At 37.7% G+C, this 24,020-nt stretch overlaps 1 protein-coding gene across 4 annotated transcripts in view; it reads left to right on the forward strand.

The window, feature by feature from the left end:
- The first annotated feature begins 1,576 nt into the window (after positions 1 to 1,576).
- The window catches only part of GK (glycerol kinase), a 33,396-nt gene continuing 10,952 nt past the window's right edge, over positions 1,577 to 24,020 (forward strand). For 2 of the 4 annotated variants that reach the window (XM_088160344.1, XM_088160346.1), the window contains exons 1-16: positions 1,577 to 1,738; positions 8,510 to 8,583; positions 9,160 to 9,266; positions 9,820 to 9,897; positions 10,886 to 10,965; positions 11,956 to 12,093; positions 12,505 to 12,614; positions 13,309 to 13,375; positions 13,989 to 14,006; positions 15,861 to 15,896; positions 16,490 to 16,557; positions 17,765 to 17,807; positions 18,487 to 18,567; positions 20,452 to 20,530; positions 22,408 to 22,504; positions 23,634 to 23,718. In XM_088160344.1, the coding sequence (XP_088016470.1) occupies positions 1,673 to 1,738; positions 8,510 to 8,583; positions 9,160 to 9,266; positions 9,820 to 9,897; positions 10,886 to 10,965; positions 11,956 to 12,093; positions 12,505 to 12,614; positions 13,309 to 13,375; positions 13,989 to 14,006; positions 15,861 to 15,896; positions 16,490 to 16,557; positions 17,765 to 17,807; positions 18,487 to 18,567; positions 20,452 to 20,530; positions 22,408 to 22,504; positions 23,634 to 23,718 (1,227 nt within the window). In that variant the 5' untranslated portion in view covers positions 1,577 to 1,672. The remainder of the gene's footprint in view (positions 1,739 to 8,509; positions 8,584 to 9,159; positions 9,267 to 9,819; positions 9,898 to 10,885; positions 10,966 to 11,955; positions 12,094 to 12,504; positions 12,615 to 13,308; positions 13,376 to 13,988; positions 14,007 to 15,860; positions 15,897 to 16,489; positions 16,558 to 17,764; positions 17,808 to 18,486; positions 18,568 to 20,451; positions 20,531 to 22,407; positions 22,505 to 23,633; positions 23,719 to 24,020) is intronic. The other 2 variants (XM_088160345.1, XM_014878041.2) reach the window with 1 other exon arrangement.

Below are 24,020 nucleotides of genomic sequence, written 5' to 3' on the forward strand. Positions count from 1 at the left end.
ACCTTTGCTGGAAATTGTCACATCCTGTCTTGAGTTAAAATCCGCTCAGAATACAATACTGCAGCTTTTAAAAGCGACAAATAACACAAACCCCACACTTTTCCTAGGAATTATACTAATTAATTCAGATTTAAATAAGATCCCATGGGATTAATTCCTTGAATTCCTAATCTACATGGAGATGCTGTAGCCTTGCATAAGTTTTTCTAATGAACTTCAGTTCTTGGCTGGGGCTTTAGAATAGAAGCTCCCTGTGACAAGTGAGGGAAGTAGAGGGGGGGATCTCTGGCAAAGCCAGGAGGGATCATTATGACCTTGTAGTACAAACTCTGTGGATCCTTCTCTAAGGGTTGCAGCATGTTCTTGAGCAAGATGATCCCTAAACTATAGCTAGGTTCCAAAAAGAAAAGATATCAGTCTTGGCAAAAAGATTTGAGAATAATAGAAAATCTTTGACAATATTTGGCAAGCGGTCCAAGTGCTACTTCACTGTCAGTCTTGAAGATGTGGATGTGGATCTTATAAGACTGTCTCATTTCAGATGTTGTAGTTAAGGGCTGCAATGAAATCCTCTTCTATTACACATAAGCAGTAAGTGTTGTTCACGCCCCATCCAAGGGTCCTCGAAGAGGAGCCTTTGTTAGCTGAAGCACTAACAAACAAAAAAATTAAGAGTTGGGTAAGGTATCTCGCAAAACATTCCCAAGTGACAGTAGATTTTGCTTATCACGGAGCAATTGCGGCAAAACACCCCAGATTTGAACAACTACCAGTATTGTGGGGTAATGGCAAAGATAAATCTATTTTAATGGTGTCTGTGGGTGCTGGTTTACTGGCACCGTCTGTCACTGGCAATTTTTCAGGCCCTTCATTCAGAATTGTTGGCTTTTGCAATTCCATCCCGGCTCTTACAACACCAGCGGTTTTTCTTGAACCACAAGTTACCTTAACATGAAGTAAGGAAGGAAGACCGAGATTCCATTTTTTTAAAGCCAATGAATATCGTTGCATGACGTTGGGTAAAGCTTTAAAAGATAAAAGAAGCCGCTTCAGAGATGTATCATAAATACGTGTAACATATGTCGGTCATCCACGATTACACAGCCTTGCACAGTTCCTCGGCAGTATTCGCTCTGAACAGAAGATTTCCAGAGGATACCCCGGCTTGGCATTTCCCCAGCGGGGTCCCACCTCAGAGTGCGTGGGGTTTCTTTTCGCTCTCCCTGATAAGGAGCGAGACACATTTCGCCCGTGGAACGCCGCCTCAAGGCACAAATGACCCGAAAAGCGCTCCCGGGGCCTGGTGCCGCGGCTCTCCCGGGACCGATCGGGGCTGCCCTCAGGAGACCCCGGGGCTTTCCCGCCGCCCGCGCGCCACTGCCGCCGCCTCAGGGGCGCTGGGGCGGGGCGAGGGACGGGGGCGTGCCGCGTGCCGCGCGTCACGTGACACACCCTCCTCGCGGTCCCCTCGAGCCGGGCCCCGCCCCCAGAGCTCCGCCCCCGGCGCGCCCCGGGCTCTGATTGGCTGCGGGCTGACAATGCGCGAGGCAGCGCCCCCCGCCCCGCCCCCCCCGCCGGCTTCACCCCGGCCGCCACGCGCCGCCGGCCGCGAGCTGCCCGCGCGGCGCTGGCGCGGCCGTTACGGGTGCGGAGCGGGCGCTGAGGGGGCCCCATGGCCGCGTCGCTGGGGCCGCTGGTGGGAGCCATCGATCAGGGCACCAGCTCCACCCGCTTCCTGGTGAGCACAGCACAGCGCGGCGATCGGGGCGGCACCGGGGGCAGGCGGCGTCCCCGCGGCCTGAGGGGCGCCGCGGCTTCCGCGCCTTTACTGCTCTCCATCCCGGCGGGGGCCTCTGCCGTGCCCTTGGGGAAGGGCGGGGGAACGGGCCCGCAGGGCCGGGCTGCGCTGTGCTGGCCGCAGCCTCCAGTCTCCCGGAGAAGCGGCGCCGCTCGGCCCGGGGGTGCCGGATCCGCCGTTGTCGGTCCGTGGCGTTCCCGCCGCGGCGCGGGGAGCAGCGCCCGTCCCGCGGGGAGCGGTCCCGGGGCGAGCCCGAGAGCAGCGGCTCCTGCTGCTGCTCCAGGGACTGCGCGACCCCGCCGCTCCGAGCTGGCTGCGTTTGCAATCTGTCAGGTTTTCAATCTGTCGGGTATCTCGCCCTGAATGGAGTCAAATGAACAACGTCCTCAGGCACTGGGGAAATAGATCAGTGCGAGTTCGGTGACTGTGATTAGCTGGTGTTCAAACAATGCGATGACTCCGCTGTGTCCCCGCTCAAACCTGCCCGGGGCCTGCTGGAGTGACTGCTGCAGTTCCAGCCCTAATGTCAGTGCATCTTGTGCACTGTAGGCATTCAGGTGGCTGAACCTGTGCACGTTGTGAAAAGCCGTTTGCTTTAAACGCTAAGAAAGATAATTTTAAGGATAGGAGAATTAATATATTACTCATATATTTGACCCTTTAGTTGAAGGATCTAGTTATTTCTGTATGATGCAATAGACTGTAACTAATGCTGTTATGTATGAAACTTGCTATAGATACTTTTGGCTTGCAAATCTCTACAAATATACTGTCCCCTAGTCAGTTAAGTCTTGGTAGTTTGACATAATTAAAGCCAACTTCCTCCATGAAAGTGGAATAGAGATAACTGCTAGATATAAAAGTTGTCAAATGTGCAAAGTATGAATTGAGAAACTGAATGTTTTTGTTTGCTTTTTTTTTTTTTTTTTTTTTTTTTTTTAATGTTTCCCCCATGTGAAACGTTCCTTCATGAAGCAGGAGGCTAGAATATCTTCTTGACCTATGTTACCATTATTACTCAATATCACGACCTTCATGCGATTGTCAAGTGACAAAACACAAGTCTGGGGGTGGAGAGAAACTCCAAACTGACAAATGACACCAGTGGGCTGTCTTAGATGCCAATCAGGAGTCCTTTTTGAGAACGAACTTGAAGAAGCTCTCTGTAACACATTAAGATAAATTCTATCTGCTTTTATATGCCAAATTAACTTTTTTCTTTTCCTAAAAGGATGATAACACTAGTAGAAGTAAAACTTAAGCTCTTTTTACAAGCATTTTTACAAGTTCCTTTTAGGAGGAATTTCTTACACTACACACATTCATCGATGGCTTTTATGCAATTGGGGAGATTTTGCCTGTCTACAAGAGGATTCAGATGCTTCCTAATTTTTTCGAGAAGTATATTGTATCTGTCACTCTTAAATTCTTCTTGTATCTGTCTCAGTGTCTTTCAGTTTATGTCAAAATACAACATTGTCTTAAACTTGGCAGTGTGATCATGTCATTGTGATAATAAAGCTACATGGGCTTGAGCAGATAAGATACATGATCGCTGAGTTAAATCAGGGCACAGGGGAGAGGGAAAGAAGAGAGCAAAATGTGCAGAGATCTACAACTCACCTCAGTCATTCAGATAACAGCACATGCATCTGTAGAATTCTGTGCTAAAAGGGGATCACTGCAGTTGGAAGAGAGATTTTGCCTTGAAATATTTTGAACCAGATTGTAATGTATTGTTGTCTATGCCCAAATTATTTCCTTGGCTCTGTTGGTCTTTTACTTTTAGCTGTTTTGGTTACATTTCTCACTTTTTCTTTTTAAATGTAGTGTTTCCGACAGTTTTTGTCTTCACCAAGTCACAAGACAAAATCAACTTGCTGCTTGATTTGCACTTCTGTATTCAGTACTTCAGTGCAACTGTTAGCTACTTTTTAAAGTGGAAGACATATGATTTTGACTGGGTCAAAGAGTTCTTCTGGATGAAAAACTGTCTGGGCCAATGGGGCCAAAGAGTGGTGTCAGCAGTCCAGAGTGTAAATTCACAATTACACGTGGCAGGTTTGCCAGAGGTGTCCATAGCGGTCAGTAGTGAGGGCTGATAGCTCATAGTGTTTTCAACAGCCGTGGGGATGGGTTGGGATGTTCTCTCAGAGGGGGGTGACCAGCTGGCTGAAATTCCAGTCGGAGAAGGGGCCTGTCAGAATATTCATAAAGCTTAACAAAGATTAGCTCTTGAGACAGAATGCTTAGAAGCTGCTTAGTGAAAGAAGACACATTCCTGCTGGACATCAAGTTGGATATATGTGAGCAATGCGTTCTTGCGGTGGTGCGAATTGTGAAAAGTTCAGAAAGTAATTGTTGCCGTCTGTGGAGCACTTAGGAGACAGCGCCTGCAACACTGTGTCTGATGTTAGACCCTGCAGAGGACGAGACTTTGAAGAACTGGATTTCATCCAAAGAAAAGTACCCCTCTGCTGCAGGACAAGGCCATGGAAGGAGGGTTTGGAAGATGAGAGGTTCTTTCCTCACAAGAGAGAGACTAAGAGGTGTCCTCAGCTATCTAACCACCGTTTGTGGAGAACACAGAACCAGCCTTTTCTCAGACGTGCACAAGGAAAGACAATGGGCAGTGAACACAAGGTCCTGCAAGTGAAATATCCAATAGATGTAAAGAAACAATGTTTCACTATGAGGGCTGCGGATCTAGGGCTGAGAAGGTGTGTGGAATTTCCATCTTTGCAGATACTCAGTGCCTGAGTAACAAAGACTCTGAACAGCCTAGTTTTAAATTTAGGCTTACCTGAGCAGCAAGTTATCCTGTACACAGACACAAGATTTGTTTCTCCTACTTGTGTGAATGAGAAGGCTTTATGAGCGCAGAAGCTAAAGAAGCACCAGAACTCAGGAGCATTTCTGTTACTGTTGCTCCTTATTTAGCCTTGCCTCTCACACAGCACACATACAGTGCAAGCTCTATGCAATGTTAGCTTTATCCTGCACATTCTCCTCAGAGGGGAATCCATTTTACACCTCTACTGGAGCAACATGACCTTTTGGGAAAGAGAAAAACTTGATTGTATAACTAGCAAGAAGGGTTAAATATATTGTAAATACAGTTTTCCCCCTAGCTATTATCACTTAAAATGAAGTGTAGTTTTACTTTTAAATCCCATAATTGTAAGCAGCTCCTAGATGGTGAGGGAGATCTGTTCATCACGAGCCTTCCAAGAAGGGTAATTGCTAGGAGACTTGTGGAACTGTACTTATTCATAAATTCTGATGGTGCTACTCCGAGTTAAATACTAGAGAGGGAATTATTGTCTCTTATCCTTGCTTCAGCTGAATTAATTTCAATGCAATTTCAGAACTCCAGCTCTGAGTTTGTTTGCCTGCAAAGCCATGGCTGATCCAGCCTGACAGAAACTCATGAAGATACAGCATAGAATAGCAGAAATAGCTTTTCTGTAGACAGAGTTACATCACAAAGCTTGAGAGATGTGAAAAGTTACTTCTAAAATGTGGGGGTTTTATTGTCTTTTCAGCTGTGCAGCTTCTTGCATCACTTCCATGAGCTTCATATTTCTGTTCATTCCTTCAAAATTGTTACAATTGATTGATATGAATTTTCCACTAAGATAACAAAACATGAACATAATACACAATAGTATGAAACTGTACCCCTTCATGGGATGTGATGCATTATATTAAAGACCATATAAAAAGCTTGAATTAAGTGATCAGTCCCTGTGCCTCTCTGCATGTTCACATACAGGACACCTATGTAGGCTTTTCTTCTCTGCAGTCCTGAGACTCAAGGCTCAAGTTCTAATTCTCTGTTGGGAGTAGAGGGAGGATATTGTTTATTCCTTTTCTTTAATCTCTTACTAGAGATTTCAGTACATATCTGGTGGCTTTCACTTTCATCTCCGTTCAAGACAGCTGTTCAAGTCCAAAAAACCTAGACAATTCTTCATGACTGCTGATAAAATTAGGGCAAATTTGACTTTGGCTTTCCCCTCGTCACACAACTAAGAGATCAGTAGTATAAACTGGAATCAGTTCTTAATGAATATGAATGGATTGAAAGCCTCTAGTCCCAAGAAATTATAGAAATGCACTTCAACCCTGTTTCAACAGGGATGTATTGACCTTATCTGAATTATTTGTACTTACTGTCACTTATTTTTCTATCTCTCCACTGTTAAACAGGGGCTCTGTAGGGGATTTTTTTGGCAACAGTAGTGGTTTTTTTGGAGGGAGTGGGAAAGGCTTTGAGGTCCCGTTTGTTCTAGTTATTCCCTATGTTATTTATAATTTTGTAGGTTTAAGTTTAGTGACTAATTTCTGCCATCTTTCCAAATATCAGAATTCTGTTTATCAGTGTAGAAGTCATAGAGGCATAGAATGATTTCGGTCAGAAGGAACCTTAAAGATTACCTAGTTCCACCCCCACCATGTGCAGGGGCAGTTTCCACTAGACCAGGGTGCACAGGGCCACATGCAACCTGATCTCAAACAGGGATTGCTCACAGTGAAGCCTTTTAATTCCTTGCCCTGAATAACAGGGAGTGTCTGCTGCTTTTGTTGAGAATGTCAGAAGCTTGTGGGTTTGTTTGTGATGGATTAGCAAAGTGTGTTTGCTAGTTCTCTATGGATATGAAAAAATCTGTGCATTTATAATGTTATTGCTTCAGTTAAAAATGTATTCCTGTCACAGTTCATTGATGTGTCTGCAAGTCACATACTCCACATTCACTTGATGACTTTGTCTAATTGAATCTGTACTTCCTGCTACCAATAGAAATCTTTTGCATTATCTTCTGTTTCAAGAAATACTGAATGATTAGTTGGTGAATGGTTACCACATGATATTTAACGTGGTTAATATGTCAGATATATACATACAGTTTAAATACGAAGTCTTCTATCTTTTTGTCTTTACTCTAAAAATCTAGTAAATGTGAATATGCTTTTGGCAGAAAGGCAATTTCAAGTAATCTTACTGCATACATGCAAAACAACCTCTCCTATTAACCATGTTGTATAGCATTTTAAGATCCATATCCCATTATGCAAGTTGCTTCCAAATGTGTAGTACTGATAGAGCTTTCTCTTTTATTGGAATAGATCCATGTCAAGCCTCAGCTGGTAGATGAAACATAGATAAGTAAAGAAAGTAAAAATAATTCAGTGGTGTTCTTTCTATGTAATCTTTCCAGCTGATAGCAGAAAAGAATGATCGTGTACCTTTTTAAGACTTCTTTACTGGGCAGTAGAGCTTTCAGTGTTTTCCAGAGTTTGTGCTGTTTCATCCTTGGAGGTTTTCAAGATTTGCTTAGAAAAGTTCTTGAGCAACCTGGTCTAATCTCATTGCTGATTCTGCTTTGAGCAAGAGGTTATACTAGAGATCTCTTAAGGTCCCTTTCAGCGTGAACTATTCTGCAATTCTAATATATAAGTAGAATGTTTCTAAACTTCCAAGTTTCACTCTAAAGATACTCTTTAAGGTTCCAAAGTAACTGGAGAATCAGAACTTCATCTCCTTTCTGTCAGAGTTGTCCTAATAATTTCAGAATAAAGTGTACTGTGTAGATAATACCAAGGGTTTATGGATTAAAAGCTTTAAGAGAAATTCCTAAAATTTGTGGAATGAGAAGAGAGCATTAGCAAGCATAGAAAAGATTCAGCTGTATCCTAGAGGCTGGATGGGTATAAGTGAATTTTGTTTCTTTAGCATGCAAGTGGATTTCTAAATCTGGCTCAGCTCTGCTTGCCATAAAAAGGTAGGATGGTGTCCTACTGACATTTCCTGCAGCTCACCTGAACCTGCTGCTAGATGTTACTTTCTACATCTCAGAACGTTCTTCACACAAAAGATTCCGTGTGGTGCTGGGGAGAAAGAGCCATTCCCACAGGATTGGCACCACTGCCCAGCCAGGCACTCTGGCTCACTCACTGTGCACTTCAGTTGAATGTTTCACCGTGTGTCCCTCAGCTTGGCCTCGGCAGAGGTTCCTTTTGAGAACACACTGCTTAATGAGGGTTGTGCATTCTCAATGAGCTTCTACTGCAAGGCAGAACCTCAACTTGTGATTCCTTAAGAACACTCATTGATAGAGTCCTCGTGATTCTCGACTCTGCTGGTTTTTATTGTATTGTATCCAAATTTAAGTTACTTTGCATGTTCTTCTCTTTTTTGATGTGTTGTGTTGCTGCAGTTGCATTCTTGTCAGATTGTTCATGAGCTCTGTACTTGTAGTTTGTTTTAAAACAAAATGGGTTTTGCCTAGGTACTTTCTTGTTCTTCAGTTTGGTCCCTTCTATGTTTTGTCACAGATTTTCACTCTTCCTAAAAGTGAGCTAAGCCAAGAAAACACGCAGATAACCCCTGCAATAGAATGGCACAGCAAGAGCTAAAGAAATGTTGTTATCAACAACACTGGGTATATTACTGAGAGGTATTCTAAAATGCATCAGGAGTTTAGCTTCTATAACCACCACAAGAAAAAAGTTTGCCAAAATAATCTTTGCCTACCTTAATTTTAAAAGTGCATATATCTCAATCCTTGTTATATAGATGTTGGGGTTGATAATAGAAAATTACTATCCGTTGTCACAGCACTGCATTTGTTCAAAAGAAAAAATGTTAATTATTGTCATTTAAATGTCTGTGTTCATAGAAAATTCCATTATGTAATTTGTTTTCAGGTTTTTAATGCAGAAACTGCAGAGCTCTTGAGTCACCATCAAGTGGAAATAAAGCAAGAATTCCCTAGAGAAGGGTATGATATTTTTTATTTTTCTATTTGTGTACAGTTTGGTAGAGCTTATCTTTGGGTCATCAAAACCGAAGCTGATTAATAATTCTTAGTAGCACAGTAACTGCTGTTAAAGTCTGGGCAGAAAAAAATGGCATAAAATAGCTCCCACTGGGTGTCCAGAATGTGCCTGAGTTACGGAAACTGGAAACTAAAAGTACTCGGTGTTTGGCTCTGATCACTCATTTACATATTCAACGTCTAAACGTTAAAATTTAAAACTAAAGTTTAAATGAGACTTAACATCTCATTTAAGGTGATAAAGCTGGTAATTTTTACATTTGAATTGTGGTCTTCAGTTTGGTCCATAGAAATATCTTTGTTTGTTCTCTGAGGTTGTGTTTGTTTGTTCCTAACTGACCTACCATTTGCTGCCAATGCCCTCTGTATAGAATAAAACAAAACAAAACTCTTTCTAGAGATGTAAAACACTTTTTGTAACTATAATTGTATTAAAATGCTCAGTTTGTTTTTTAGACTAGCGTTCTTTTTTTCTTTCTGTGTAATTTTTTATTAACTGGTGTTTACTGTTTGTTAAAGATGGGTGGAACAAGATCCAATGGAAATATTAAACTCTGTCTATGAATGTGTGGAAAAGACCTGTGAGAAAATGAAACAACTGAACATAAACATCACTAACATAAGAGGTACTTATGGGTAGAGGGCTTGAGCATGCTCATGGTTGAGCAATTCAGATACCATACTTTTTAAGTTAATAAATAGAAAGGTGGCAGCACGTGCCAGCTTTAAACAAAATGCTAAATTGTATTTGAAAGGAGTTTTTTGGGGAGGAATAATGACAAAATAAGTCCCTTGTTTATATTAGCAATGCAGAATCTACAAAGTAGACTTAACCTAAGCTTGTAAAATCACAGAGACAAGTGATGAAGAAATTCTGAAATTTAGTTTAGGACTTTAATTTAGGAAAGCTGTTTCCCCTGTTAGTGTTCTTGCTGGCTCCGTTTTTGGCCGAAAAAGAGAGAGGTTTAGAGTATATAGGTTAAGCAGAAAAGATGAGTTCTTAGAAGTAATATTTCTAGATTATATCTTGAAAAAGTTGGAAGCTTTTTATTTCCCATTTACTGTCCTCTTCTCCTTACCTGTTCCTCCCTCCTTTCCACCTCTCCGTTCCCTCCCTCACCCCCCCCAAAAGGGGAAAACAAACCTTCTGAAAAGGATACTTTCTATTTTGTCCTGAAGCCATTGGAGTCACCAATCAGAGAGAAACAACAGTGGTTTGGGACAAGACAACTGGAGAACCTCTTTATAATGCTATTGGTAACTATGATACTTTCTAAATATGCACTATCATAATATGAATATGTTATGAAAAAAATGCTTTTGTAGTTTCCTGTGCAGGTCTGGTTGTGGCCTAGCCTAGTAATTTCTTAGATGTTTTGATATCTATTTTGTAAAATGTGTGTTTGGATACACACCAGCGTAGTTTAAAAAAGCCTATTCCATAAAACGTATTACTTAATAAATCACTTTATAGGTTTTTCAAAAGAAACCCCCAATGTTCCTGAGGGGTTCCTGGCACAAAATGCTCTGACTTCACCTAACATTCCTTTGAAATTTTCAGAATGCTGTTGATTTAACTTGAAAGAAAAATCGTGTTAAATAACTGTAATGAATACTTATTGATGACTTAATGAATACTTATTAATACTCAGAGTTTTATTTTTAACTTAGCTTTTCAGATACTGTCAGCTGAAAAATGGTAATGGTCTAGAATTGCTTTTTTAGGTCATGTCAGGTGCTAGGTATAGTTTGGCATAGTATGACTGGAAAACCAAGACTCTTCTATAGTCAAATATATGTAGTCAACAGCTTTATCTAAAACCCAGCTATACCCTGATATCTTCAACATAGCTTTTAGTTGAAAGTTTACACAGAAATAGTAAGTAATCAACCTATTTGTTTTAATCTCTTAATTTAGTCACAGTCATCTGCTGCAAAATAGCATTAGTCCTTTTCCTATATTCTGATAAAGTATATATTCTATTTGTGGAAAATTCTGTTTGTTTCTCAAATAGTTCATTCTCCTAAATCAAATGAGTTTATCTAATCATTTTAATTTTTACAACCTTTAAAATATAATGTGTCTTTAAAATATAATGATGATACAGTATTATTTCAACTACATGAAAAGGTAAACATAGACAGGAATTTACTGGGAAGATCTTTGGTTTCATAGAAACAGGCTGAACATGTCACTTTTTGTGTATTAAATCACTTGACTAGTTAATTTTATCCATGTTTTCAGTGTGGCTTGACCTGAGAACCCAGTCAACAGTTGAACGTCTTCTTAAAAAAGTTCCAGGGAGAAACAAAACTTTTTCTAAGGTAGGGGATATTCCAGAACACTTAAGTGGTAGCTGCTGCAATGTTTTGGATATATGTGTTTAAAATTCCCCAAAACAAAGTAAGTTGTAGCTTCTAGTCCCTTCTTAGTTTGTCAAATAATAAAAAAATGAGCATAAGACATCAATCTGAGACTCAACAATTTTTAATTTCCTTAAAATTAATGTTTAACACTCCTTTAATTTCTCACTAAAAAAGTTAAATGAGTAATAGTGAAACCTAATCCTGTGCTAATATTAACCTAATCTAGCCAATATTAAATAAACATTGCACAAAAAATTAAGATCAAGTAGAAAAAAAACTGGAGAATAATTTACTGATATGAAATGTATTATCCATTCTCATGCCTTAATATTGAAATTAATTGCATCCAATCTGAGAACTAGGAAGATCATTCATAAAGAGCAAATTCATTCATTTTTCGTGGGCATATATATATAACAATTTGAAAACTAAATACTTGCAAAAAGGTGTCACAATTGCTTGATTAATGTTGTCCTTTACTGATTGTATAACTATTATGTATATTTTATATGATATATTTTTCTATAAGCAGGAATCAGACATCAAAAATTTATAAACTTATTTGATTTTCAAGTTCTAGTAGTATGCAAATTTTATCTTTCCTGTGTTGTCCTGCTCATTTTTGTTGTTGTTACTTATTGTCTAGTCATATGGAGATACCCTAGATAAGACAGGCCTTCTACAAACAACTTTTCCACGTAGCTGATCTTTGAACTGCATTTAGATTGGCTTTGATCTTTGTCCATTATTGCACTGGTTATTTGGTTTTGATGTTTTCAAACTTGTCTGTTGTATGCTTAGTACTTATTTAAATAACAAGTTTGTGTAAGTTCTTTGAGTTTTGTATCTTTTTTTTTTTTCCTTACTTTCACCATTTTCACATATAACTACAATATTTATGAAAAAGATTCTTGCCTGGTGTTTAAATTATTTTTTTGTATTTTACAGTTTAAGACCGGTCTTCCACTTAGCACTTATTTTAGTGCAGTGAAACTTCGGTGGCTTTTGGATAATGTGGAAGAGATCAGGCAAGCAGTTGAGGATCAAAGAGCTATGTTTGGGACTATTGATTCATGGCTTATATGGGTATGTATTTGTGAGTTTATTATCGCTCTTCTTACAATGAATTTCCATATCGTGTAAATCTCTGTGAATGTGATACACAATGACCACTGATGACACAACGATGTCAATAAAAGCTACTACTGAATTCCAGTAAAGTTCCTTGCAAGAGGAACTTTTACTATCCTTATACCACTATATTTTTTTCTAGATGCTTATGTGTAGTTTACCACTATAATTTGCTGTAAAACTTTGCTCACACGTTCAGAAAAATCTTGGACTTTAGAAAGTATTAGGTCTGCCTCTTTAGCTGTTACAGAAATACCAGAGTTCCTAATCCCAAGGTGAAAACTTTGTGATTTTGAAATTTTTTTTTTGTAAGTTGTTGAAGTAAGCCTATATCTCTCCTTGATGAATGGTGATATTTTTGTTCAGAGTTTGACAGGTGGAAAGAATGGAGGCGTTCACTGTACAGATGTCACCAATGCCAGTAGAACAATGTTGTTCAACATTCATTCCTTGGAATGGGATCCTGAGCTCTGCAAGTAAGCTCAGTTTTTCAGTAATGCTATTACTTAAATAGTTTCTAACTCATTTAAAGGTAAGAATCTCTTATCCAAACTAAGATCAGCAGGTACTGTTCTCTTTACTGTTGACATTAACTTAGATTCATTGTTCTCCAGGTATCCAATTTACAACAGTCTGGAGTTAACTAAAAGTAGCAGAATCTTTCTGTAGGTGGAGGCCTGGGTCATGGAAACAATTTGGCTCAGTTGATTAGAGCATGATGGTTATAATGCCCAGGTTATGGGTTCAATCACTGTACAGGCCATTCACTTAAAATCTTTGTGGGTCCCTTCCAACTCAGAATGTTGTGATTCAATAGTTTCTTTATTACTTAATCAAATCTGTACAGCAGCTGGAATGATAGTATCTCTATTTGAAATCTGAATTTACTAACAAATGTATTATTAAGATGTTGTTGGAAGAAACATGAATTTCTATGTAAAAGAGTTGGATATGTCCTCAAAGATTGAAATATATGCTGTTTTACTCCGAACTTTAATGTTCACTTTAACAAGTGGAATAATACATAGCTATAGATTAAAACCTAGAAACAAAAGTTCCCTTTATAGTTGTATTTTAATTTGTAGCTTAAACTTATTTAAGAAAATAAATGTAAAATGTTTTCTGATTTAGCACTGACTAAAAATATATATTATTTTTTGTTGTGTTCAGGTTCTTTGATATTCCTATGGAAATACTTCCAACCGTGCGAAGCTCCTCTGAGATTTATGGCGTTATGGTATGTTTCCCAGTATTTGTGTGAAATTCATCTTATAAAAATATAACTATATCCATTTAGATTAGACAGATTCCATAGACTAGGACTAATGGCTTTTTCTAGACCAATGTTGTGTAATTTGTGATTAGTATGCTGTTATCTACTGTTGTATAATAGTATAGGATGTTGAGTATTTGATTACTTTAACACAGCACCAATACTTCTGACACAGTGACATGTAATTAATGAACTTCAAGATTGGATAAACTGGATGTTGTGATTTTGCATTCTTCTTCCTGGTGATTTGAGCTATTGTTAAATAAGAATACATGTGTTTTGTAGTGAAGACAAGTTACAAGATGGATTTTTTTTAAATAGAACTCTAACTTCCCTGAAATGTAAATATTTTTGCTAATGTGTTAATGGAAATACCACTAGAAGTCATTGCTGACATTTATTAATGTGAAGGTTGGATAAGAGTGAGTTGTATTAAGCTGAATGAGCAAGGTAAATGGAAAAAGATACTGCCTGACCACCAGAACAGAATTGCTCATCACTTTAAATGTGAACTTCTGCTTCTCTTCCCCTTTCTTTCAATTTTTTTTTTACTTTTTCTTCCTTTTGCTGGCTGTAGAAAATCTGTCCTAGCCGGGTGAGTAGAGGCTTCCATTAGGCTGACCACCTATATCTTACCCATTCTGCTCAGATGTTGTGCATTTTCATTGGTGTAAGGATTAGAAAAAGTGCACTTTCTAGAACAATAAATTTGCTGTGTGTTTCCAAATCTGAGATAATACAATTAGAGTTCTTGCCAAAATTATTTCTAAAATGTGATTTCAATGTATGTGTTTGTCTTAATTTCCACACTGTTGAATATTTCTTTCCATAATGAGCTAAAAAATACGGCTACTGCCTAATAAATGTTAAGTATAGTATTTTATAAATGAGAAAAACTGTCCCTTCTGTCTAAAAATATTAATTCTGTGGTAGCTAAACATCAGATTCATGTAGAGCTTTTTAGTACATTTATAAACACAGTTATCTTATATCCAGTTAATTAAATTGGGAACTTAAGAAAAAGAAATTCAGATTGGAAATACACTTGCATGGCTTTACTGAAAATGCATTTTCACAATTGCACAAAAAACAATTTGAAGAAACAAGTAGAAATTGTCAGGAAATAGTTAAATAATTAAATAAAATTTTCAGGATACCCTCACTAAGTTTGCACATGACACTGGGTTGGGCAGAAATGTTGGTCTGCTGGAGGACAGGAAGGGTCTGTGGCTGGATCTGGACATGCTGGAGCAATGGGCAGAGACCAATTCTGTGAGGTTCAACAAGGCCAAATGCTGGGTCCTGCCCTTGGGTCACAACAACCCCAGGCAGAACTGCAGGCTTGGGGAAGAGTGGCTGGAAAGATGTCTGGAGGGAAAGGACATGGGGGTGCTGGTCAACAGCAGCTGAGCATGAGCCAGGTGTGCCCAGGGGGCCAGGAAGGCCAATGGCACCTGGCCTGGATCAGCAATAGTGTGGCAGCAGGAGCAAGGCAGGGATTGTCCCCCTGTGCTCAGCACTGATGAGGCCACACCTCAAACCCTGTGTGCAGTTTTGGGCACCTCACTACAAGAGAGGCATTGAGGGGCTGGAGTGAGTCCAGAGAAGGGCAATGGAGCTGGGGATGGGTTTGGAGCACAAGTGTGATGAGGAGCAGCTGAGGGAGCTGCTATAACTCTTATACACTCTTATATATTCTCTATAACTGCCTGAAAGGAGGTAGGAGTAGCCTGGTGTGGGTCGACCTCTTCTCCTAGGTAACAAGTGATAAAACAAGGGCCTTCACAGCTTGTCAAATTTTGGAACAGGCTGCCCAGAGAAGTGGTGGAGTCATCATCCCTGGAGGTGCTTGAAAGATGTATAAATGAGGCACTTAGGGACATAGGTTAGTGGTGGACTTGGCCAGTGCTGGGTTAAAGTTGGACATGATAATCTAAGAGATCTTTTCCAATATTAATGATTTTATGATTCTGTAACAGGAATGTAACTGAAAAACTTTGGTCGATTTCTTTAGAAGAAAGCCTATAGGAGACTTAATAAAATTCTGTGTCTTAAAATCAGGCACCTGCCTTTGCTTCGGATGTCACCACAGCTATATTTTTTTCCTAATCACTTTGCCATTTTGCACTTTTGCATTTTACACTTGTCATTTATTGCACAGATTACACTGAAGTGCATTTTCTGTATAGTATTATTTCAAGAAAAATTATGCTAGAAACTTTTGAGGTCACATAAAGTATATTTGTAAAACTTCCTGCTCTCCATTTCTTAGCAGTTTAGACATGAGCTGCATTAAGCTGAAACAAAGTGTGCACCTGAACTGAACATGTTGCTTACATGACCCTTCTTTGTTTTCCTTTGAGCATTAAAAGTTTAGCTTATTTTTCATTACCTTCAATTCTATTCATGGAAAGCTAACGCAGTTTTTCTTTCTCTTTTTGTAAAACAGGAATCTGGAGCTTTGACAGGTGTACCAATTTCTGGGGTAAGTTCTACTTCCATTCTGGCATGACAACCTGGAACTACCTAAGCATAACTTCACAGGAAAAAGCTTTAAGATGAGTGAATCTTGCTATGAATTAAGTTTTTTGGTTTTTACTTCAGGTTACACAGGAAGTAGACTTTTGAAGATGAATCACTATTTGGCTCTTTTTATTACTATTAAGGTCTGGCTGTGGAAATACAAATGAGAGCTTTAATGAATATGTGTAGTGCTGTTGGAAACTTGATATCTCTAAGTAGATGAGTAACATTACGAAATGGAAGCAAGCTCTGCTTCATATAGATAAAAGAAGTATATACATAATCCAGAAATGCTGGGCAAATTCTCAACTTTTTCTAGTAACATTTATAAAGATAGTAAACTTTAGTTTTTATTTCTTTAAATTGCTCACCATAAGTAGAACAACACATTTCATTTGCAGTTCTTGTAAAAGGAAGAGTAATAAAAAGCATAGCTTTTTTCTGAAGGTTTTTCCTTGCTTTCAATTACTGTGTGCTACTAATAGATCAGCATTATAGTCAAATATATAATTCATATGAGGATATTTGCTAAAGAAAAAAATCTCTCACTTTCAGTGCTTGGGTGACCAGCATGCTGCTCTTGTTGGGCAAATGTGTTTTCAAGATGGGCAAGCAAAAAACACGTAAGTGATTAGCAAAATAATAAGATAAACACACTGCTCTGTTTTGAATTTAGCATTATGTTCTCTTTCAAGTGACTGCCAAATTCTTTTGTAGTTAACGTGTAATTACAGATCTAACTTTTGAGTGTGTTGACCCACAAAGTAAACCATGTCTTGACCCTTATATAAAGCAATGAAGATATTAAAGTTACAGTTGCAGTGTCATTTAAATGGTGACTTAAGGTTAAGCAAATACAGGATGGTGAGTTAGATTGCACAGACTTGAATGACACAGCTTTGCTAAATGGGAAAGGTCCATTTCAGTTGCAGTGCTTAGTTTTGCTTATATGTCTAACTCCAAGTGGAGAATTTTACGTTTGCTTTTTCCTGTTTCTCAGCCACTTAGTGTCCTTTGTTTAAAATAGCTGATCAGTTAAATCAGGCTACTGATATAATCAGACAATAGTTGGAGGAAAAACTGTCTGCTGAAATGATTTACTGTTCCATTTACAACCAGGTGCTTAATTAAGCATGTAGGGACATACACAATATGGGATTTTCACGGGTATAATTACAAATTAGTCTATCTTGTTTGTTTCTGTTATTGCTTTACTATCTCTTTTTCCAAATATAACTGAAGCCTATCTTAGATTTAAGCTATTAATTTTGAGAGTTTTAAAAAGGTAAGGAATATTTTTGTCGAGAATAACTTCTTAGAGTAAGTTGGAGTGGTTTGTAGTATTTGTACTCTTTATATTAAACACATATATGATTTGGTATTCAAATGGGAAGCATGCCATTTTTAAGAAAATTTTGAATGAGTTATGTCTAAAGAAAGCCTTCTTTGTGACAGGAACAAAGTTTCTTAAAATTTCCCCTTTAATATTGTGAAATATTTATTTTATAAAATCACTCTCATAATCAGCTTAAATTGAAGTAGGTAAACACTGCCACCAAGCAGGAATTTACACTTAGTTTTCAGCCATATCTCTCCTTGATCAAGTGTTAGACAAAAAATGGCGAGAGAGAGCGATATGTGACTAGATTTTTCAGCTTCAGGCTGCATTAAAATCAACTTTTTGAGGATAGTTTTGTCATCAGTTAACAGTAGCAAAACCTTCTAGGGTCAAAAAGTGGTGTCATGATTCTTCACAGGGGACTCATGAATTGCAGTAACAGGTTATTATTTAAACGTTCTGGTTTTAACTTTGCTTTGCTCTCATGCTAGGTATGGAACAGGTTGTTTCTTGCTGTGCAACACAGGTCAGAAGGTCAGTTGCATCTTTGAGTTGTTTGCCTTTTCGTTTTTTTACAATCTATTTAAATTCTGAAACACAACTGTATGTTATCCATTCTTGGACTTATGAACAACAATTATATTGCCAGACATAAGGAAAAGCACATACTGAAGTCTGAAAGAATACAAATAGCAATTTTTCAAGGTGTTTCTGTAAGACTCCATTTCTACCTCCTTAAGTTTCCAAACAGGAAACATAACTTTTCTTGACAAGTTTCTTGCTCCTCCCTTGTATATGTTTCTTGTTGTCACCCAGACAGGATTAAGTGTTGTATTTTTATTTAACTTTTCCTTGTCTTAGCTATTTTATTTCTTCCCTTCATTTTCTCTCCTTGTTTCTTTGTACTTGGAGTTGAATAAATAGCACAAAACTGTGGCTTCCTTCTCATTTAAATCTCCTTTTAAAGACCCACAATTATTTTTCTGTAAGGAAGATGGAAAGATCTGTAGCAGCTTGTGGAAACAAGTATTAGCACCAACAATCTGAGTGTTCTGTCTTAGGTGTTTATTTTAGAGTGACTGATAATTTACTTTGTTTAAATTTTGCATATTTCATTTGACAGTTTGGTCCCTTGTTTATTATAATTTGAATGTTTTTATTTAAGCATTTTTTGCCTCTGTTCATGCTTTACCTTTTCCTTTTCCTCATTTAGTCTGTGTTTTCTGAGCATGGTCTTATAACCACAATAGCTTACAAAATGGGCAGAGACAAACCTACTTTTTATGCACTAGAGGTAAGTTCAGTTGTTTCTTCCTTTTTGTAATGATACATGTTCTTACTTATGTTATCTGCTATTTTTATGGTATCTTCAGCTGTGCAGAAATGAAAGTAACTGTGTTGTGCTTGTGTGCCTGAAGGTTCTGTGTGGTTTTGGTTATCTATGTCTCCAATCTATATCATGTAATCTAATAAAAAATATTTCTTCATTGCATCATTTATACTTTCAGAGCTAGATGGCTAAAACATTTTTTCTGTTACTCAGTCTCCTAAATCTTTAATAAATACTATAAATAAAGAAAACATAATTTTTTAATACTAAATTGGGCTTTACAAAAGAGAGGAAAGTACTAATGTTTCAGTTATTACTTCATGATAAAAGGCATAGCTATGTGTTTTTATTTTGTTCCAATGGATTTTACTTCTAACTTTTAAGAATGTGAATCGAATTTCTGGGAAAAAAAAAATGTCTAAAAATTTAGGTTTTTTACCTCTTTAATTCAGATGCCTACTTATAGAATTCAGTTTCTCAGTTCTCCAAACAAATCTGAGCACATCCAAATTCTGTAGAAAATTGTATTTATGCTTAAACTTCTGGATTCATTCTTCTGAAGCACAGATCAGCTGAGTTCCTATTTGGCACCAAATATTTGTTTAGAACAACAAAATGATTATTCTTCCATCTGTGCTGCTTAATGTGCTAAGTATTGTATTATAATAATTATTCTCAAAACACATATACTGAATGGTGATATTGAGCTTTTATAGACAGACTCTGTTTTCCATGTGAAATAAAGGCAACACAGGATTTTCTTCACTGTGAGAATAGTTTGTGGCTTATGGTACTTTATTAGGATGTGGGAGGCTGCATTTATTTCCTTTTCCTTCCCTGAGGAAAGTCAATCTTGCATTTACTATGACCTAGCAAACTCTGGGATTTTTATTTTGTGTAGGTATGTGAGAGGTTTGTTTTATTTTTAACCCATGTTCTTAAAGCAAGAACTGAAACTGTCTTGAGAGTGATTTGAATTCCTCTTTACTGAAACACCTGCACTTTGCTTCTTCTTCACCTCCAAGTCTTTAATGATATTGTCTGAAAGCGTGGCTTCAACAGAAGCTGTTAAGTGTGCTTTGTCCTATATCCATGCTAGAATCATCTACATTCTGCTGGTTGAGACACTGCAAGAGTCAGAAAATGTGGGTTCAGCCTTTTCCTTTAATCAAACTGCTATCTTGCAACTGTAATAGCCAGCTGCTTAGAAAACACCCTGCCCCTTCTAGCAGTGGCTTTGAATGAAAATATAATGCTGCTACTGTTTTATGTGAAGCTTAGTCTGCTGGACTTGGCCTTGGGGTTAGATGGGAGCCATGCCACCCATCTGTGATGTGATAAAGCCATTCAGGTCCATTTGCTGAGGCAACAGAGCAATCTTTCTGGCAAATGTACAGGTGTCTAAATTTTCTGTCTTTCTGTTTGTATTTAGACTAGATATAATTAGTCTTGTTTTTTTTTTTTTTTTTAATCAAAACATAAAGCTATTAATGTGTCAGGAAAAGAAGTCTGAGGCTACTGAACCTCAATAACTGTATATTCAGAAGACGAAAATTAGAAAGATGAGAAGACTGCTTAGGAAATGTCATTGTAACTTCCACTCATGGAAAAAAACATGCAATATACACCTTTCTACCTGGAGTCTGTGTAACAGTCTGCCCTTTTTACATGGAAGTCTCTAGATGCCAAGAAACTTTGTGGTTTTATTGTGGGCATGCTTGGGAGTGCTTCAAGCTGTGACTGTAAGCCTGCAGGTGGAGGCCACAGAGACCTCTCCTCCCCACTGTTTTTAAAGGCAGCACAAAGCTACCCATTGTTGTCTCCTAATGGAGTGACTGTTTCCTTCAGGGATCTGTTGCAATAGCTGGGGCTGTTGTTCGTTGGCTGAGGGACAATCTGGGTATTGCTAAGACTTCACAGGAAGTTGGTGAGTATTGATTATTCAGTTTTTTAAGTTTTCCAATGTCACAATGTCTCTCTTGGTGAATGAAAGCTCAAAATATTTAAGTAAAGATGGATGGTGCATATATTTTGCTGTGTTTAAACACAACAAAAATTTACTTTGCGTTGATGAGCTCACTCTTGTTGATACATGTATTTCATGGTGCCTATCAACACAACCTTGGAAAGGCTTTGTCAACTTTCCTCTGTTGCAATCTATACTGTTTAGTCATTTCCCTGTTAAGCAGATATTCAGGAAGATACATACTTACAGAGTATCTCCTGGTTTTATACAGTGTTGAAGTTTCCAGAGCCGAGAGTATTTAAGTCTGTATTACAGAAACCAGCGTATATTCGATCCTAAACCTACATATTCTTGTCATAAACATGAGAAGCTGAGACCCTGCAAGTGCAAATAGTTATGTAGAAGGCATCATATCTATTGAGTTTGGGATCTCAGTTTGCAAAGTTGCCTCTTTAAGGAGATGTGGAGGAGGGTAATCTATTTTGGCTGAGAATGCAGTAATCAGCATTTGTGTGGCTGATGTTTTCTAATTCAAATTAACTGAAACAAGCTGGTTTGTAATATAAAAACTAGGAACATCAAAATTTGGAAAAAAAATGTCAGAAGCATGCAAAGGCAAAAATTTAAAAGTGATTTAATGAGATTTAGGATTGAAAATAAATTCATTACATATTTTTAATAAATTGATATCTTATTCAAAGGTGGGAAAATTTAGAATTAAAATTTTATGTAGAATTTCAAAGATTTATCAGAAAAACTCAGAGCATCAGTCTGTTTATTCTGAAAGAAAGCTTTGAAGATCATGCAGAAGAATATAAACTACTGTCACATAAATTAGCCATTTGTTGAGACTGCAGTACCTCTTCACAAGTTTGTCAAGACCTTTGGAAGGTTTGAGTTTCAGGACCTTTAACCTTGTCAGTGTTGTTAAAGTCATGTAGGGATTCATCATCTCTTCCTGTTTCACTGAACTTGTCCTTCCTTCTGCCTTCACTCCCTTTTTAAAGCAGAGTCTATATGAAAGAATCATTTTAGAAAGACTTTTTGAAGATGCTTTTCTATTTCTTTCCTACTGCTATGTTTCTCTGATCAATGCAAACAAAAGAAATTTGCAAAAGCAGGAAGAAAATGCTTCTTTCTTGTAGGAAAGAGCTGTTCATATGCATTATCTTTTTTGTCATTCTAAATATAATTATATATAAATATAATATAATTCTCAATATAATTTTTTTAATTACATTTTTTTTTATATTGACAAGTTCATATATCCACAGTTATTCTCATATCAAGAAACTTAAAATTTCCTTCTAGCTGGCCTTGTGATTAAATACATAAGCTGACAATTTGGAGCTCTAAATCCATTTGAAATTAATGGGAATTTAGTTCTTAATTCCCTTTGGTCTTGATCCAGTTTCACTTGCTTGCCTTGACTTAAATGAAAGTAAAGTGTGACCTTTTGGACTGCTTTGAAGGTTGCATGCTCTACCCACATGATAGATAACATTTGAAAACTTCACAAAATCTAGGTCAGAATATTGAGTACACAGTTTTGGGTTTCAGTTTTAATTTTTCATTTTCCATTTTACATTTCCTACAACTCCCTGTGCTCCATCTGTTCATATTGTTGCAAAAGGAAAACTGGTTAACAAGGAGCAGAGTGCCAGCATTAGTTGTATTGCCAGTTGTATTTTCTAGTTGTATATGTGGCTGGATTATGTTTGTAGCTGCCTAAGATATCCTGAATATTTTTTTAATTTAAATAATAACACCTTTAAGTGCTGTGTTAAACTGTTGTAACAGTTATGAAAAACTAAGTAAGTGTTTTGTGTGTGCATTAGAAAAACTGGCTGCAGATGTGGGAACTTCTTATGGCTGCTACTTTGTGCCAGCATTTTCAGGACTGTATGCACCATACTGGGAACCCAGTGCAAGGGGGTAAGGATCTGAGTGAATGCTGCATTTGCAGGGGGATTTAATAATTTTACAAATACCATTCCTTCCAGGTATGTGAAAGCTTTCCAGTCTATTGAAAGTTCTTTTCTACTCCTTTTTTTCCAGTCCCTTTCCTGATAGTTCAGACTCAACCACCTGGTACTAGTTCAAACAATAGGTTTTCAGTTGTCTTTTCTGTAGTTGTATGCTTGCCTATTGTTGTTGGAATCACAACCACATCACTGCCATGGCAGTCATGGAAGCATAACAAATATAATTATAAATAAAACTTTCCTAGAGTGGGAAAAAAAGTCTTAAAATCTAACTTGTTCCCAAGGTTTAAAATGTTGCATCTTTAGAATTCAGATGCTTCTTGTATGTATCTTTTTCTTTAAGGAAAAAGTAAAATCTCTGAATTAGACATTTTTACAGTCTCATATCACGGTGCTTAGCTTTTAAATGGCTTAAAACTGATTTTTGGAACGGTAGCAATGAAAAATGTCCTTTAATATCTTTGAACTTGCATGTATCCAGCAGTATTTCTGTTATAGTACCATGCTGTTTCTCAGCTGTTGAAATAGAATAAAACATGATTATCTGCTCTGCATTCAGAGTACCTTGGCAGAATTCAGCTTACTCATGGTTAGATGTGGCATAATTCCCATAACTAAAAATCTCTTTGAAGATACAGAAGCAACTAATGATCAGACTAGATCTGAAAACAATTTCAAACATTTAAGGAACAGCACTGACCCATATGGGCTTTTCCTTAAGAGCTGAAAGCATTAGAGAATTTATTAAGATTTTAGTGATAATTTATAGTATTTTTAAAGAGAAATCAACCTCAATCATACCATTTGGGTTTTTTTTCTTAAGGACAGGCTAGAATTTGTGGAGGTGTTTGTGTATGTGTACAGATGATTTATGGCAACTATATTGATTGGACCCTGAAAGCACCTTGTCAGGAAAACAAGACAGTTTACATTAAAGAACACCAAGCTTTTTAACATTAAAAAATAGTCTCCATACAATGGAACTGAATGAGATTTGAATTAGAAGACCTAGTGTGAAGTATAGGTTTATGTCTGATAAAGAGGGGTGTCCTAACTGTTTTTTTTTCTCTCTTCAACAGTATCATCTGTGGCCTTACTCAGTTTACAAATAAAAATCACATCGCCTTTGCTGCACTAGAAGCAGTCTGCTTTCAAACACGAGAGGTAAAGGCAAATCGGGTCCTAAATTCATTTTAAATGAGTGTGATAATAGGGACTAGCTCTTCAGGAAAAGAGGGGATTTAAAAGATTTACTGAAAATAGTCATGTGCTTTATATTGTACTTGGATGCTATTCTTGTCTTTACTTGTTGCTAATGTTGAAAAATTGCTCCTGTAGACTTAGCTAAAATTGAGTGGTACATTTTTTTGGAGTGGTAATGCTGCTTTTTATGAGCATGTAAAATAAGATGAATGTATTTTGTGACTATTTTGAGGGGCAGAACATAGAATGTTTAAAATGGCAGG

The sequence above is a fragment of the Sturnus vulgaris genome, chromosome 2 (genome assembly GCF_052056855.1).
Source record: "Sturnus vulgaris isolate bStuVul1 chromosome 2, bStuVul1.hap1, whole genome shotgun sequence".
NCBI classification, from domain to species: Eukaryota; Metazoa; Chordata; class Aves; order Passeriformes; family Sturnidae; genus Sturnus; species Sturnus vulgaris.